This window comes from Callithrix jacchus, chromosome 12 (genome assembly GCF_049354715.1).
Source record: "Callithrix jacchus isolate 240 chromosome 12, calJac240_pri, whole genome shotgun sequence".
Taxonomy (NCBI): Eukaryota; Metazoa; Chordata; class Mammalia; order Primates; family Cebidae; genus Callithrix; species Callithrix jacchus.
This window is the reverse complement of record NC_133513.1, coordinates 107142611-107158062: the sequence shown is the minus strand read 5'-3', so window position 1 is coordinate 107158062 and position 15452 is coordinate 107142611. Positions and strand designations below refer to the sequence as shown.

The 15452-nt window shown below is 39.2% G+C and overlaps 1 protein-coding gene across 5 annotated transcripts in view; it reads right to left on the bottom strand.

Annotated features, from left to right (window-relative positions):
• The window catches only part of TDRD1 (tudor domain containing 1), a 53483-nt gene that overhangs the window by 17479 nt on the left and 20552 nt on the right, over positions 1-15452 (bottom strand). For all 5 annotated transcript variants that reach the window (XM_035269149.3, XM_017963176.4, XM_035269152.3 and 2 more), the window contains exons 5-15: positions 13463-13568; positions 12717-12780; positions 11389-11493; positions 10993-11172; positions 10342-10485; positions 9662-9833; positions 7921-8007; positions 3166-3333; positions 2949-3056; positions 1892-2062; positions 292-534 (exon numbers count right to left, since the gene is read on the bottom strand). In XM_035269149.3, the coding sequence (XP_035125040.2) occupies positions 292-534; positions 1892-2062; positions 2949-3056; positions 3166-3333; positions 7921-8007; positions 9662-9833; positions 10342-10485; positions 10993-11172; positions 11389-11493; positions 12717-12780; positions 13463-13568 (1548 nt within the window). The remainder of the gene's footprint in view (positions 1-291; positions 535-1891; positions 2063-2948; positions 3057-3165; positions 3334-7920; positions 8008-9661; positions 9834-10341; positions 10486-10992; positions 11173-11388; positions 11494-12716; positions 12781-13462; positions 13569-15452) is intronic.

Genomic DNA, 15452 nt, shown 5'->3' with positions numbered 1-15452 from the left:
AGAACTGAATTTCCACTGACTTTTTAAGTGACTTTATAGGAATATTAAACCTTAAGGTCAGTCTTATAATTATCTAAGTAAACTTCAAATTTATATTTCTGATCAGCTGCCGGCAACCTGTACAACTCTCCATAAAGTTTTATTTTTCAAACATTCTTAAAATATTCAGATGAATGCTTTATTTAAGATGAAAGGCATTCAACGTAATTCTTTTTTTAAGTACAAGAAACTTGTATTTACAGAACCATCTGAACTCCAGAACATGCATTATCCAGTAACCATTTTACTTACCACTGGCTTCTTTCATGTCACTGGGTTTATCTGCCACCATCCCCTGTTCTCCCACAGCAAAGGCTGCATCTATGAGAACTTTGCTAATGCTGACATGAGGCATCTTGGATTTATCGATAAGCTCCACCAGGGAACTGTTTTCCAACTTGTCCACCACTTTCACTGTGATTATTTTGTTCTGCACAAGTTTTTTCATGAGACAAATAGCTTCAGGAGTCCAAATTCCTAATGATGGCTTTACTCCTAACAAAGAATTTTGAATAAATGTTAAAATTTTAAAGCATTTAGAAATGTAGCTCCTAATTTCCCCAAGTTAAACTCAAGAAACCTATGACAAACACTGAAACAAAGAACATCTCACTTAAGGGCATAAAGATGAATGCATCATTAACAAAGAAAAAGCCTGCCGGTTGGGTGCAGTGGCTCACTCCTGTTGGGCGCAATAGCTCATTCCAGCACTCTGGGAGGCCGAGGCAGGAGGTTTGAGACCAGCCAGGGCAACAGGGCCAGACTCACATCTCTACCAACAACAAAAGAAAAAGCTTGTAAAAAGCTTCTATAATATGTAAAACAAAACCCACATAATTTCACTGACATAAAACATCCAGAAGGACAAATCTACAGAGCCAGAAAGTAGATGGGTTACTACCTGGGGAGAAAAGACTAACCATAAATAGGCACAAGAGACCATCCTGGGGTGATGGAAATGTTCTAAATCAGACTATGGTGATGTTTGTACAACTTAGTAAATTTAGTGAGGATTACTGCATTGTATAGCTAACACCTAAAGTGAACATTATGGCAAGTAAATTATAGCCCGATAAAATTAAGAAAGCCATACACAAAAAGTATAAAACAATCCCTGAAGAAATACTGGTCCCTTAGATCAACATATGAAACATCGGTGGCACTTACAACTCAATACTGACAGGGCACTTAAAATCAGCAATCCCAAGTTATGCTTCAGTCAGTTCATTAAATGCAAGGGCCAAGTAACTTATAAAATAATGTTTCGCCTCACTGGTAATTAGGCAAATTAAAGTGACTTCATTTTTACCCTATCAAAATTGGCCAGGATCAAATAACATAGAAGCATCCTTCTGATGCATCAATGTGTACAAGAATGGACTCGCTCATACTTTTCTGGTGGGCATGTAAACTAGGTTAATGCTTTCTGGAAGACAATGCACAGTATGTATCACAAACATGAAAAGACGATGACTTACTGACCCCTTCCACCCGTGGGAATGTAGCCTAAGGAAGTATTTTGGGATATAACTACATTTTGTAACATTGCCTAAGGAAAAGATCTGGGATAAGCTGCAAATGTAATTCTAAGAATGTTGCTTCGAGCAAATACTTTGAAATACCCTCTGAGATAGCAAACTCCTTATAAATTATGGTACATTTTAATGAAGCCAACTGATGGATGTGGAAAGAAATCTCTGATCCTAGAGGGATAAATGACATGTATAGAAACTTTTAAGCATCTGATCATGTCGTTTTGAGAAGCAGCTCTTCCCTATTTCAGGTATCTTTTCATGTTTCCCTCTTCATCTTTAGAATTTTAAAGAATATGGAGGCTATGAAAATTCCATACCTGCTAGCACACATTTTATAGCTTGCATTGGCAATTCCAACAACTTTGGGATTATGGGGCAAAGTCTCATCAAACTCAGGATTTCAAAGTTTCCATAATCTACATATCCAACCAGTACAGAGTCTTCAGAAGCGTAAGCCAAAACGGAGGCACGGTACCACTGATCATCCTCTGAGAAAAAGGGAGAGACTCAATCTCCAATGATTTTCCCACTGTAGAAATAAACAAAAACCTTTCCTCCTCGAATTAGAGATGGTCATTTATAGATTTTTCTTTAATAGATACCAAGTTTATACAACAGTATGTTTACTAATTTTGCTTATCAGAAGCCTTCAACTCCTAAAATGTAATCTTTATTAGTAGTGTACTACATTAATTATGCCATATGCTGTCATTATTAGTTTACATGCCTTATCTCTCCAGTAGAGTTAGCTCATTAGGACAGAGAACATATACTGATCATGTGAATCACAAGGTCTCAATCAGTACATGAAGCATTTACTAGCAAGACTAGTTATAAAACACCTGGCAAGCATGAGTCAACTAGACTACACCAACCTACTGACTGCATCTCCCCTTCCATGAGGCCCCTGGACCTCTCTTTGGCCGAGAATAACATAACCTGGTTATCATAAGGCAGGACTTGTGCCATACAAAGGCTGCACCATGACAGCTCCACACTTCCAGGCCCTCTTGCTGTTTCAATAAAACCAGTGAAGATATGATCCTGGGAGTTTGTATATCCCCCTATTAGCTTAAACAGAATTATCTTTACCAGTCTCCAAAAACCAAAAGGCTGACAAAATAACCCAAAATACCTCCTTTACACCTCCATCTCTTTGACACATACAGGCCCTCTTGCCCTTACCCAGATCAGACGACACTCCTTCCAACCGGTTTAATTTGATCTATTTAAAAACATGATTGGTTGACTCTAATACTCAAGCTTCAAATCCAGCCATCAATGCAAACCAAAGACTATGTTTCAACAATTTTTACTCAATTGTAAGTTAAAAATAATAATAAATTTAAAAAATCAGTAATACTCTTTCCTTACCTGAGAACTGAGCACAACATATATCACCAATGGCTGGATAAAAATCAGAGCGCGGAGATAAGTGACAACAGTATTCACTAAGGGACGCCTGAAGTTCAGCAAGCTTACCTGCGGATAAAGATCACATCTTAAAGAAACATGTATATATACATTATTTCTACATGTCGAGTCTCTTGAAGTATTTTAGCTTGACAGCAAATCAAGAGAACTGACTTACGGCCACTTTGCAGTTGTTGACAAAAGAAGTCTTCTGGTGTTTGAATGTGGGCCACCACACCACAAAACTCATCACCTTTATTCAAAGTTAACACTTTCGGGATTAGGTCACTTTTGTCTACAACAATTTTGTTGTCAGCTATCATTTTTCCAGCATCTTCAGGAACACCTTATCAGAAGAAAACAGAAAAGTAAGCCATTTTGTTTTCATCCAAAGTTAAAAAAAAATACATACATACATACATACATATACACACACATATATATATATATATATATATATATATATATATATATATATATGCATGCTTTAATCATTTGAAAAAGAGTATGACTATGACTGCAAGGTTCCTGGAAGATGGCAGTCTGAGAGCTCATTGGTGTTTCTTCTTCCCAATAATAAATGTTTATAATAAAGCCAGTTTTCAATGTCACCAAAAGCTAGAGTGTCCCAAGAAAGAAAATCAGTGGACTTAGAAAAGACAAGTTCAGATCTAATTAAAACGTTCTATAACAGACTCTTTATAGTCCCTAAAAGGGTTCAAGAAAATGTAATTTGGAATAGATATCCTCTCATTATACTGAAGTACAAACATATCAGATTAGGACCTACTTACTCTACAGTGAAATGATAAATCCCACAGGGAACAATTAGGATAAAATAATTATAAATTTAAAACGTATCCAACAGTTCAAAAAAGATAGAAGCAACCTAAGTAACAAGTCAAGAGAAAAGTAAGTAGGGCCAACCTAAGAGTCTAAGAAGGAAAGGCTTCAAAAGTGCAATGAAAAATAACTCAGGAAACTCACAGAAATGAAAAAAGTATACAGTCTATACAATTCCAACTACTCAAGGAATGTATTTTTAGCATCAAGATACTTAGAGACATTATGACAACCTATCAGAATGCTGGAAGACAAAGAAAAACTACTGCTGCTTAAAGGAACTAAATGATAAGATACCATTCACATAAAACTAAGGTTGACATCATTGCTTTTAATCACAGAAATATGAGAAAATAATTATCTATATTATAGACTTATTAAAGGAAATGGTTCTTACCATTGAAGACCAAGGGGTGACTGGGATAGACCATGAAAAGTGGAGGGAATTTGCTATCTAGGAGTGACCTCTCAGAATGTAGTACAATGGATTCTTGAAGTTATGTTAGAAATCCCACTGAAATGGATAACTGGCTCATAACAGTAGCCCAAGTAAATTTAATGATCCCAAGTGTAAAAGGCAAGAGATAGGCTCAAATTGAAAATCATTTCTTTAAAATGTTCTCCCTCCTATAAAATCACAACATAAATAAGGGAAAAAGGAAGAGAAAAACTTAACAGTAAGGAAAAGGAACCACTGTCCTGTTGTTTCACAGCACAGGATGCATAATGATGGAAAGAGCAGTAAACTGGAGCAACAGGGCCTAGATTCTGGTTCTACATCTCCAGGCTTAAGGTGACCAACTGGACCAGTCAGCTTCTGTTTCTTTGCATGTACAAAGGTGGTATGGGAGATCTGGATGGTTCCTTTCAGCTGCATGAGTCCGTCATAACATCCTCCATGAGTTACTGTTTTTTTTTTTTTTTTTTTTTAAGAGACAGGGCCTTGCTGTGTTGCCCAGGCTGGAGCACAGTGGCTATTCACAAGTGCAATCATGGCACACTGGGGGCCTCAAACTCCTGGTCTCCAACCCATCCTCCCACTTTAGCCTCCTGAGTAGTCGAGACTAGAGAAGCAAGCCACTGTGCCAACTTTAAAAATTTTATTTGGCCAGCATGGTGGCTCATACCTGTAATCCCAGAACTTTGGGAGGTCAAGGCAAGCAGATCCTGAGATTAGGGGACCAAGACCATCCCGGCCAACATGGTGAAACCATCTCTAATAAAAATACAAAAAAATTAGCTGGGCATGGTGGCACAGGCCTGTTGACCCAGCTACTTGGGAGGCCGAGGCAGGAGAATCACTTAAACCCAGGAGGAGGAGGCTGCAGTGAGCTGAGATCACACCACTGCACTCCAGCCTGGAGACAGAGCAAGATGCCATCTCAAAAAAAAAAAATTTATCTTAAACATCTAATGTAGGTCAGATGTCATACTAAGCAATGGGGAGAAGTAGTTAAGTAAAAGAACACAGTCTTTGCATCTAGATATTCTAAATATTGTAGAAGACAGAAGATTTCAATCAGGAGCTACAATGTGATAAATTTCACAAGAGGGTGCACAATCATAATGCAGGCTGAGTGCAGCTGGGTTTAGCAACACTGTAGGAGGAGGGGACAAAAGCCTAGTCATGCCACTGGCTCGGTGTGCTGACAGTAGAGACCAAGTTATAAAGGCTTTCAGCCAGGCTAAGTTAAAAACAGGCAGGACAGAGGCACAGCTAAGTTCTTAAGACGGTTTAAAGGGAAGTCTCAGCAATATTCCATATCTCATCTTTTCTAACTTCCAAATCTGATACCCACAAACATGACTTGAATCCAGCAAGCTGAATCCAGCGGTGTCTCAAGCCTCCATTCCCTATGTTGGCTTCAGAATCATGTCCAACCCCCTTAACACAGCTCCTGGGACCTTTAGTGATCTGCTCTAGCTTACCTCCTGACCTAAACCTCCCCATCCTACATCTCTTCACCATCTGTCAAATCCAGCCCTACTTATTTTTCAGTTTCTCAGGCCTGATCATGCTTTTTCCCATCTCTAGGCCTTAACACATGTTCCTTTTCTTGCCGCAAACTCCTCACCCCCAGCACCTGGTTACTTCCTGCTCCATGTGGCATCACTTCCAGATGGCTTCACTGCAAGTCTTAGGTACCTTCCCACCTGCTTCCATTGCACGCTGCACTTTCTCTATTACACCTGATTTCTCTATCCTACATAATTTCTTCTGCATGTCTGTACTGGATGAAGGCACCTTCATAGTGCCTTAGTGAAGAAGATATTGCTCACTAAGATATCCAATGTACCTTCCATTGGATACCTTCATAGCATCTGACATTACTGATGACTCCCAGTCCTGGAAGCGTTTACCCCTCTGCCGCTCTGGCAAGGTTTTTCCCATTCTGTTCTCACCTTTCCCAACACAGCTCCTCACTACAAGTTGCAGGCCCCAGCTTCATCCTCCTCATTATTTTTCCTCATTCTGTTGCACTAGCAACTTAGGGTTTCAACCATGACTACCACTAAAGCACTGTTTGGTTTCCTCCTCCAAATGGCAAAGACCTGAAAGCTTTTCATCAGAGCTGTCCCACCAAAAGTTGTGTCTCAGACATACCACACAGGCAAATCAGACAGGGAGATAAACTATGACATCAGAAAATTGTTTCAATTGTCCAGGAATGATGACTGAGGAGCTTAGAAAATGGTAGTAGAGAAAGAAAGAAAAAAGGCATATACAAAGGATACTTGGGAAGAAGAATCAATAAAGACTTGGCAACCAATTAGATAGGCAAACAGATGGGAGGTAGGAAGAAGTCAGATTTAAGGATGAGTCAAGTGTGTTTATGTGACAGAATGTGTCCAATCATGGCACTGTCAATCTGGCAATCACCTCTGGATGAATGAGCAAGAGACAATGAATTATATCTACTTCTAAAGCAATAGGTACAGAAGCAAAGTAAAGGATCAAGAAGACAACACAAACACAGGTGACTAGGCAATTAATAAAATGCCGAAAGCAAAATTTCTTGGTTCTCTTGTTAATCTACATAAACCGGCTGGGCGCGATGGCTCACACCTGTAATCCCAGCACTTTGGGAGGCCGAGATGGGTGGATCACGAGGTCAAGAGATCAAGACCATCCTGGTCAACATGGTGAAACCCCATCTCTACTAAAAATACAGAAAATCAGCTGGGCATGGTGGCGCGTGCCTGTAATCCCAGCTACTCAGGAGGCTGAGGCAGGAGAATTGCCTGAACCCAGGAGGCGGAGGTTGTGGTGAGCCGAGATCGTGCCATTGCACTCCAGCCTGGGTGACAAGCGCGAAACTCCGTCTCAAAAAAAAATCTACATAAACCATACACAGAAGTTTTTACAGAATTAAAAACCATAAGAAACACTGTCCTACTAGAACAGAATTTTATGGCCCTATTAATTACGGGTGGAATACCCAAGAAGGAAGAAAAACAAACTAAAAAAATGTGAGCTAATAAGCCCTAATTTGGTTGGCTGTGGTGGCTCATGCCTGTAGTCCCAGCACTTTTGGAGGCTGAGGTAGGTGAATCACCTGAGGTCAGCAGTTCAAAACCAGCCTGGTCAACATGGTGAAACCCTGTCTCTACTAAAAATACAAAAAATTTGCTGGGCGTGGTGGCAGGCACCTGCAATCCCAGCTCCTCTGGAGGTTGAGGCAGGAGAATTGCTTGAACCAGGAGGTGGAGGTTGCAGTGAGCTGAGATGGTGCCACTGCATTCCAGCCTGGGTGACAGAGGGAGACCCTGTCTCAGGGAAAAAAAAAAAAAAAAAAAAAAAATCAAAGAAAAAAAAGCCCTTACTCTAAAGTATTATGATATGTAACAGTTCATAATCTCTGATTACCATGTTAAGGATTTGTGTGGAAAATGGACAGAGGAGGAGAATGCAGGAAAGACTGAGATTAGAAATGATATACTACTAAATGCAAAATAGCATATTTCAATCATCCATAGAATGTTTATCATTAACAAGTCTTAGCAGTGCTAAAGCTGCGCCTTTGTTTAGCAGGTAGATGCTCTTCAATAACTGAAGTCGCTATACCGCTTAATATCAATCTATACTCACTTTGATCTGCACTTTCCTTCTTAGAATCTCGTCCGTTGGGTTTCAAGCCATATCCCATTTCGATAAGCACATGGTCTAAAAGTTTTCCTGAAAAGTGATTAAGAAAATATACCTCGGTTGAGAAACTATGCAAAGCATTATTTGAAAAGTATAAAGAAGAAACAAGTCAATCATATAACCCATATTTATAGCTATTAATAGGCTGACATGTTAATTCAATTCTAGGGGCAAGCTATAGTAACACCTAACTTAAGAAACTGAGACAAATTTACTTGTCACTTGACAGAATTTCTCTGAAACATAATTTTTGTTTTGTTTTCTTTTGTTTTTTGAGACAGGGTTTTGTTCTTGTTACCCAGGCTGGAGTGCAATGGCGCAATCTTGGCTCACCGCAACTTCCGCCTTCTGGGTTCAGGCAATTCTCCTGCCTCAGCCTCCTAAGTAGCTGGGATTACAGACACGTAATCCCAATTAGCTGGGATTACATGCGTGTAATCCCAGCACCATGCCCAGCTAATTTTTTGTATTTTTAGTAGAGACGAGGTTTCACCATGTTGACCAGGATGGTTTCCATCTGTTGACCTCGTGATCCACCCGCCTCGGCCTCCCAAAGTGCTAGGATTACAGGCGTGAGCCACTGCGCCCGGCCTGAAATATAATTTTTAAAATTTTTGTGGGTATACAGGCATACATATTTATGAGTTACATGACATGTTTTGACACAGGCATGCCATGTGAAATAAGCACACCACAGAGAAAGGGTGACCATCCCCTCAAGCATCCTTTGAGTTACAAGCCATCTGATTACAGTCTAAGTGACTTTAAAATGTACAATTATTCTTGACTACAGTCACCCTATTGTGCTACCGAACAGTAGGTCTTAGTCAGTTTTTTTAACTGTTTTTGCTTTGTACCCATTAACCATCTCCACCTACTCCCAGCCTCTGACTATCCTTCCTGGCCTCTGACAACCAGTCTTATATTCTCCATTAGACAGAAATTTTAATGAAAAGATTTCACTTCGAAATCCATATGCTTACAATGACCACTGTTTGTGGGAAATAAATTTAATACGTAAGTACAGCTGAAACAAAGGTCAGCATGGATCCAAACTTAAGTTCCCTGAAATAATATCCAAAACTGAGATCGTAACATGAAACGGCAAACAAAATAGATTTTTTTTACTTAATTCCACAAGAGATTAGCTGATTTTCTACCAAATCAGACACGACGCCAGATCTCTGAAAGCAGAGGGACGATACCTGGAAACTGGAAGGCACCCATCACACTGTGAGAAGTCATTTATCAAACAGGTGAGCGGCCAAAAGAGAAGAAAATTCTAAAGCATTTCCATTTCCACAGCTTAGCTACTATGTACTAGTTAAATGTAGTTCTGTGAAGTTTACTACTCCAAGAAAATGCACTGATAAAGATGAACTCAGAAAACTTCAAGAATTTCTCCCAACAAAGGAGTCAAAATTCATAGATATTATAATGGCTCTATTGAAGGGGATAATAATTATGCCCACATGAAGTCTAAATCTAGCCCGTTAAGCCACCTAATTCTGTGAATTTGTGCCATATCTTTGACGAACTGTCAATTTCAGAATGGGTTCAGTCACAATCTGAATGACTCCAGAGAGCAGTTTGCCCGGCCTCACTAGATGTTTCCATTTCTTCTGAGTAACAAGTAGAAATGACACACCCTTTTAAGTACTCAACTCAAAAAGACAGCTCTTACCTGAATTTGGCAGCATAACTTCTACAGCAAAGGTAACCACCACTTCTTCCATGATGTCGACAATCTTTATGGTGCAGTACTGCTCCATTAACAGTGGTTTAGTAGCTTTGATACAGTCAGTGCTCCAATTCCCTTCTGCTGGGATTACATTGGCTAGAAAGCACTTTATGGCCTGAAAGATTTTATGCAGGTTACTTACAAAAATTACTACTTAAAAATGACTTTTTCTAATTAATGGTGTATAAAAGAATGTATTTCATGCTGAAAAATTTTCACAAATCTTCGAAGTACTTATCAGATAGACAATTTTATGTATAATTATTACTCTGCTCCTGCTCTATTCCTAACGCTTACTTTTGGTACTCAAAGCTTGAGAAATTCACGAAAGAATAATTATCCCTAAATTCTACATAAATTAAGGCCACTTCCAATAAGATAATAAATATAGAAATGATTGTTTCGAAAAGCAAATTGAAAAGATGTACCTAAAAATGTTAGTTTCTTACCTTGGGCAGTATTTAACTAAATAACGTCAAGATAGATAGTCAATGAGTGTTTATTTATATAGTATAGTTACAATAACACAGCAGAATAAAACAAGCAAACATTGTGCCCATCAAAACACTGAAAACAGCTCCTCTGGGACACTACTAGAAATCTAGAAAGTAAAAGACACTCACACAAGGAGGAAACAAGTCAATGCTGCTGTTGAGTTGGTAAATTCTGTTTAATGGAATTATTTCTTCATTTCCATAATCAATATATAAGACATGTGCCTTCTTTTGTAGCACATCAACATCTTGTATGGTCACTCTGTTCCAGGTCTGAAAGTGGAATATAATGGTACTCTGTGTCAAAACGGCATTTCAAAACCTTAGATTTAAAAACCCTCAACCAATCTACAGAACATGCAAAGCAAAGGCTCCTGTTCTGAAGCACTCATTTAAGAAGTCAATTTTCTAAGAATCTTGCTAAGAAATCCCTAAAACTGTCTAGTTAGGACATGTTATTAATAATATGCACAACTACTCCAAAGCTATTTCTAGGCCACACTATCACATACTAATGCCTCAGCTGCACAAATAAAACACAAGCTCTAAGACTAGCAATCAGGCTATAACCAGTAATTCAGGAACCCGTACACAGAGCTGGAAAGGGGTAAGACAGGGAGGAAGCAAGCTGAACAGAGCATGGGATACTGAAGAAGAGGAACAAAAGGGTAATTGGAAGCTGGCTTTAAGCCTTGTCATGCATCATTAAAAGCTCCGGTGTTCAGGTGATATTACCAAAGTCAGCTCAAACATTTGATTAAATATTTCATTAGGGGTTACCTGATCAACAGTGTACTTGGCAACACAAACTTCCCCCGTAATAGGAATATAGTCTTTTTCATGCATGTTTGCATATGTTTCCTTTAAGCTGGCAGAGAGTTGGTTCATGTATTCTAAAACTTCTGAAGAATATAACTGCGCATAAAAGTCCCCTGGGTGTTTGAATTCAGTAACTGTGCCCTTTCAAAGATAAAAAGAGGAATAATTCATAAGGCACACAAGCAAATGTAAATTTCTTAAAGCTTGCTAAAATAGAAACAGCATCATAGGCAGTTTTTGTAATGTTTATTAATCAGATATGTTTTGTAGCTATCGTGTGAACTCAAAAATAGGAAACAAGAAAATACATACAGTTCTCTGGATCTCTGTCTATGGAGACTGAAGAATAACAAATACCTTTATTTCCATGGTTTTCTTGAGCTGTAGGCTTCTCAAATCAGAAAACATTACTTTCTTAGCCCACATGGTTATTTCCTTGGTAACTCCAAGTGGACAGTCACTCTGGTTTGGAAAAAATCAAAACAATAACAAAAGAAAAAAACAAAAGAACACAAAACTGAGTTACTTAAAAGCACGTTTTAACAATTCTATGACCTCTACATGCCAGAATTGCAGCCACAATATCCTGACTCTTAGGCTTGAATTAAAGAACACAGAAACAGGGAAGGCCTCCGAGAGTCACTAAAACCCACCATCCACAGGCAGCGTGCACAGCACCGGGGATAAGCCAAGAATAAGGTCGTGCTGGTAAAGAGAAGGTTGAGTTTAAAAAAAATAATAATAAAATAAATAAATAAAAACCAGTGGCGGTGTAGGTAGTACTTTAAATCTGCACTTGTTAATGTTTTCTGTAAGAACGAATACTTGAAGTCCCCCTACCCTTTTTTTTTTGAGATGGAGTTTCGCTCGTTACCCAGGCTGGAGTGCAATGGTGCGATCTCGGCTCACCGAAACCTCCGCCTCCTGGGTCCAGGCAATTCTCCTGCCTCAGCCTCCTGAGTAGCTGGGATTACAGGCACGCGCCACTGTGCCCAGCTAATTTTTTGTATTTTTAGTAGAGACAGGGTTTCACCATGTTGACCAGGATGGTCTTGATCTCTTGACCTCGTGATCCACCCACCTTGGCCTCCCGAAGTGCTGGGATTACAGGCGTGAGCCACCGCACCGGGCCGAAGTCACATTTTTTTAAGTAGAGGCTAGAAACGTCTAAAGCTAAAAATTATTTATAAATATGAGCTAGACATGACAGATGTTTTTCAGATTACAAATAATTCAGCCCATGTAGTTGTCTAAATGGAGGAGAACTACTATTATAAAAAAAGTACTCCTTTGATAGATATGTAGGCCCTGTTTGAGTACAGCACACAAAGCTAAAACCTATGTCTGCAGAGGCTAAAGGGACTCTTTAATCCACATGATTTTACACTGAGATGCCGCCACATCCTTTTTGAATAAAAGGCTGGAAATAATTCTCAAAAACCCTTGAGCCAAGGCGGAGGTTGCACCATTGCACTCCAGCCTGGGCAACAAGAGTGAAACTCCACCTCCAAAAAAAAAAAAAAAATCCCTGATCATATCACTATGGTGTACATATTTATATAATAGGACACTTGCTTTTAAATATTGATAAAATACTGAAATAGAAATATGCCCAAAATATTTATCTCACATCCTAATTCAATAAAGAAGAGTCACTGAAAATTTAATGACAAAATATGCCATACCTTATTGTTTACTTCCACATCCTTTGTTTCAAAAGATGGTTTATTATCTTCAAGTTTATGGAAACTGAAAGCAACAGATTAAAGTACTTATACTACACAGGCAATTAATGTTAGGGACTCTAAACCGCAATTATGGCACATTCTCAATGAACAAAATCCTGAAAGAACAAAACAGTTTCTTCCAGAATCACAGTGGTAATGTAAAGCCTCCCAATGCTGGCTACACAGTGGTCCATATCCTGTGTGTGCACAGGTGTGCTTCTTCCAAAAGCCACCTAATGAGAGAGTATCTCCAAGCCTTAGTTTTCTTATCTGTAAACTGGAAATTAACTCCCTCCCTTACTTACACAGAATTTTGGGGTCATATGTGAAACTGTTTTGTAAACTGGTAAATGCCACGCAAGTACAATTTATTAAAAATAAAAACATAACTCGAAAAGCATGTAAGAGTTCCAAACTTATTAAAAACCAGGAAAGTACACATGATTAAAAGTAAGGCATTCTAAAGCTCTGAACATTAAGAAAAACTCTTTTAAGCTTTTAAATAACAACATGTCCTATCTAATAAAACAGTACTCAGGAAAATTAAGTTCGTAGAACTGTTCACTTCAGATTTATACACTTTGTTATAGAGCTTAACAAAAATAACTTGTACTTGGTTGTGGTCTGCTTAATTGGATCCTTATTCTATCAGAAAAAGACTTTTTACATTATCCTTAATGAATAAAAAGATCATGGACCCTTACTTTGGTTGAACAGGCTTGCACACGATGCTGTGTGCCGACCAGTCTCTTCTCTGACATGCTGTGGAGCAATAGTAGGTCTGCTTGCACTGAGAGCACCTCAGAGATCCTAGAGAACACCACCCATCACATCATCAATGTTACTCCAAATAGTTCACATTAAGATCAAGACATTCTCAAAGCCCACACGTTATCAAACATCATTATATGAACCATATTAGTAAGACTATCTGAAGAGAATTATGCTATTTAGGATTAGGTATTCAGATTACATTTTTAAACTCCCATAATACAGAGAAAAAGGTACTACAGAGATTTTAAAAAGGGAGATCAGACTGGGATACATAACCGAGTTTCCTAAAACAGACCTCAGAATACATGTTATAAAAGCAGCAAGCCACTGGGTGCACTGGCTCACACCTGTAATACTAGCACTTTGGAAGGCCAAGGCAGGCGGATCACCTGAGGTCAAGAGTTTGAGATCAGCCTGGCCAACATGCTGAAACCTCATCTCTACTAAAAATACAAAAATTAGCCAGCCATGGTAGTAGGCACCTGTAATCCCAGCTACTCAGGAAGCTGAGATATGAGAATCGCTTGAACCTGGGAGGCAGAAGTGGCAGTGAGCTGAGATCATGCCACTGCATTCCAGTCTGGGTGATGAGAGCAAGACTCCATCTCAGAAAAGAAAAAAAAAAGCAGCAAGCAGTGGTGCAAATGGTGCAATGGCTCACATCTGTAATCCCAGCACTTTGGGAGGTCAAGGTGGGTGGATCACTTAAGGTCAGGAGTTCAAAACCAACCTGGTCAATATGGTGAAAGCCTGTCTCTACAAAAATACAAAAATAAGCTGGGCATGGTTGTGTACATCTGCAGTCCCAGCTACTTGGGAGGCTGAGGCAGGAGAATCACTTGAACCCAGGAGGCAGAGGTGGAGTGAGCCAAAATGAAGCAAAACTTTGTTGTAGTGAAAACAGACTTGTACAAGTGACGGAAATGGCTTACTGTGTATCATGAAAAACAACAAGAAAATAATGAGAATCACCAAAAAAACACATATTTTGATATGAAGTATTTTTTTAAATCCTATCAGTGTTCATGATAAGAAACAGGTTATCGTCTGGGCGCGGTGGTTCATGCCTGTGATCCCAACACTTTGGGAGGCTGAGGCGGGTGGATCACCAAGTCAGGAGACTGAGATCATCCTGGACAACATGGTGAAACCCCGTCTCTACTAAAAAATACAAAAAAATTAGCTGGGCATGGTGATGCACGCCTGTAGTCCCAGCTACTCGGGAGGCTGAAACAGGAGAATCGCTTGAACCCAGGAGGCGAAGATGGCAGTGTGCAGAGATCGCACCACGGCACTATAGCCTGGGTGACATTGCGAGACTCCATCTCAAAAACAAACAAAAAAACAGGTTTCTCGAAACCAAAACCAAAAACAAAACAACCCCACAAAGAAGCAACCACCAACCAGTCTGGCCTCAAATGCTCCCACCCTAAAATAAACTTAAAAAAAAAAAAGTTAAATATCCAAATAACCAGTAATAAACACAGGAAAAACTGCTCAAGATCAGCGATCATGAGAGCACTGCAAGTTTAACTGTAAACTGGTAAATGCCATGCAAGTAAAACTTATGAATTGAAAAATTAGAACTCAAGAGGCATATGACAGTTCCAACTTATCCCAGGGAAGGACTATAATTAAAAAGACAGACAACACCAAATGTGGATGAGGATGTAGAACAACCAAAACTCCCTACCAGTGGGAACAGAAAATGGGAGAACACCTTGGCAATGGTTTGATAGCTTCTTATACAGTTAAACATAGACCTACCCTTTGACTCAGCCATTCTACATCTGCCTGTGCACCCACGATAAATGAAAACATATGCAAACACTTGTACAAAAATGTTTAGAGAGCTCTATTCATTACAGACAAAAGCTGTACCTAGCCAAAATGTTCAACAATAAGAAAACAGATCAACTG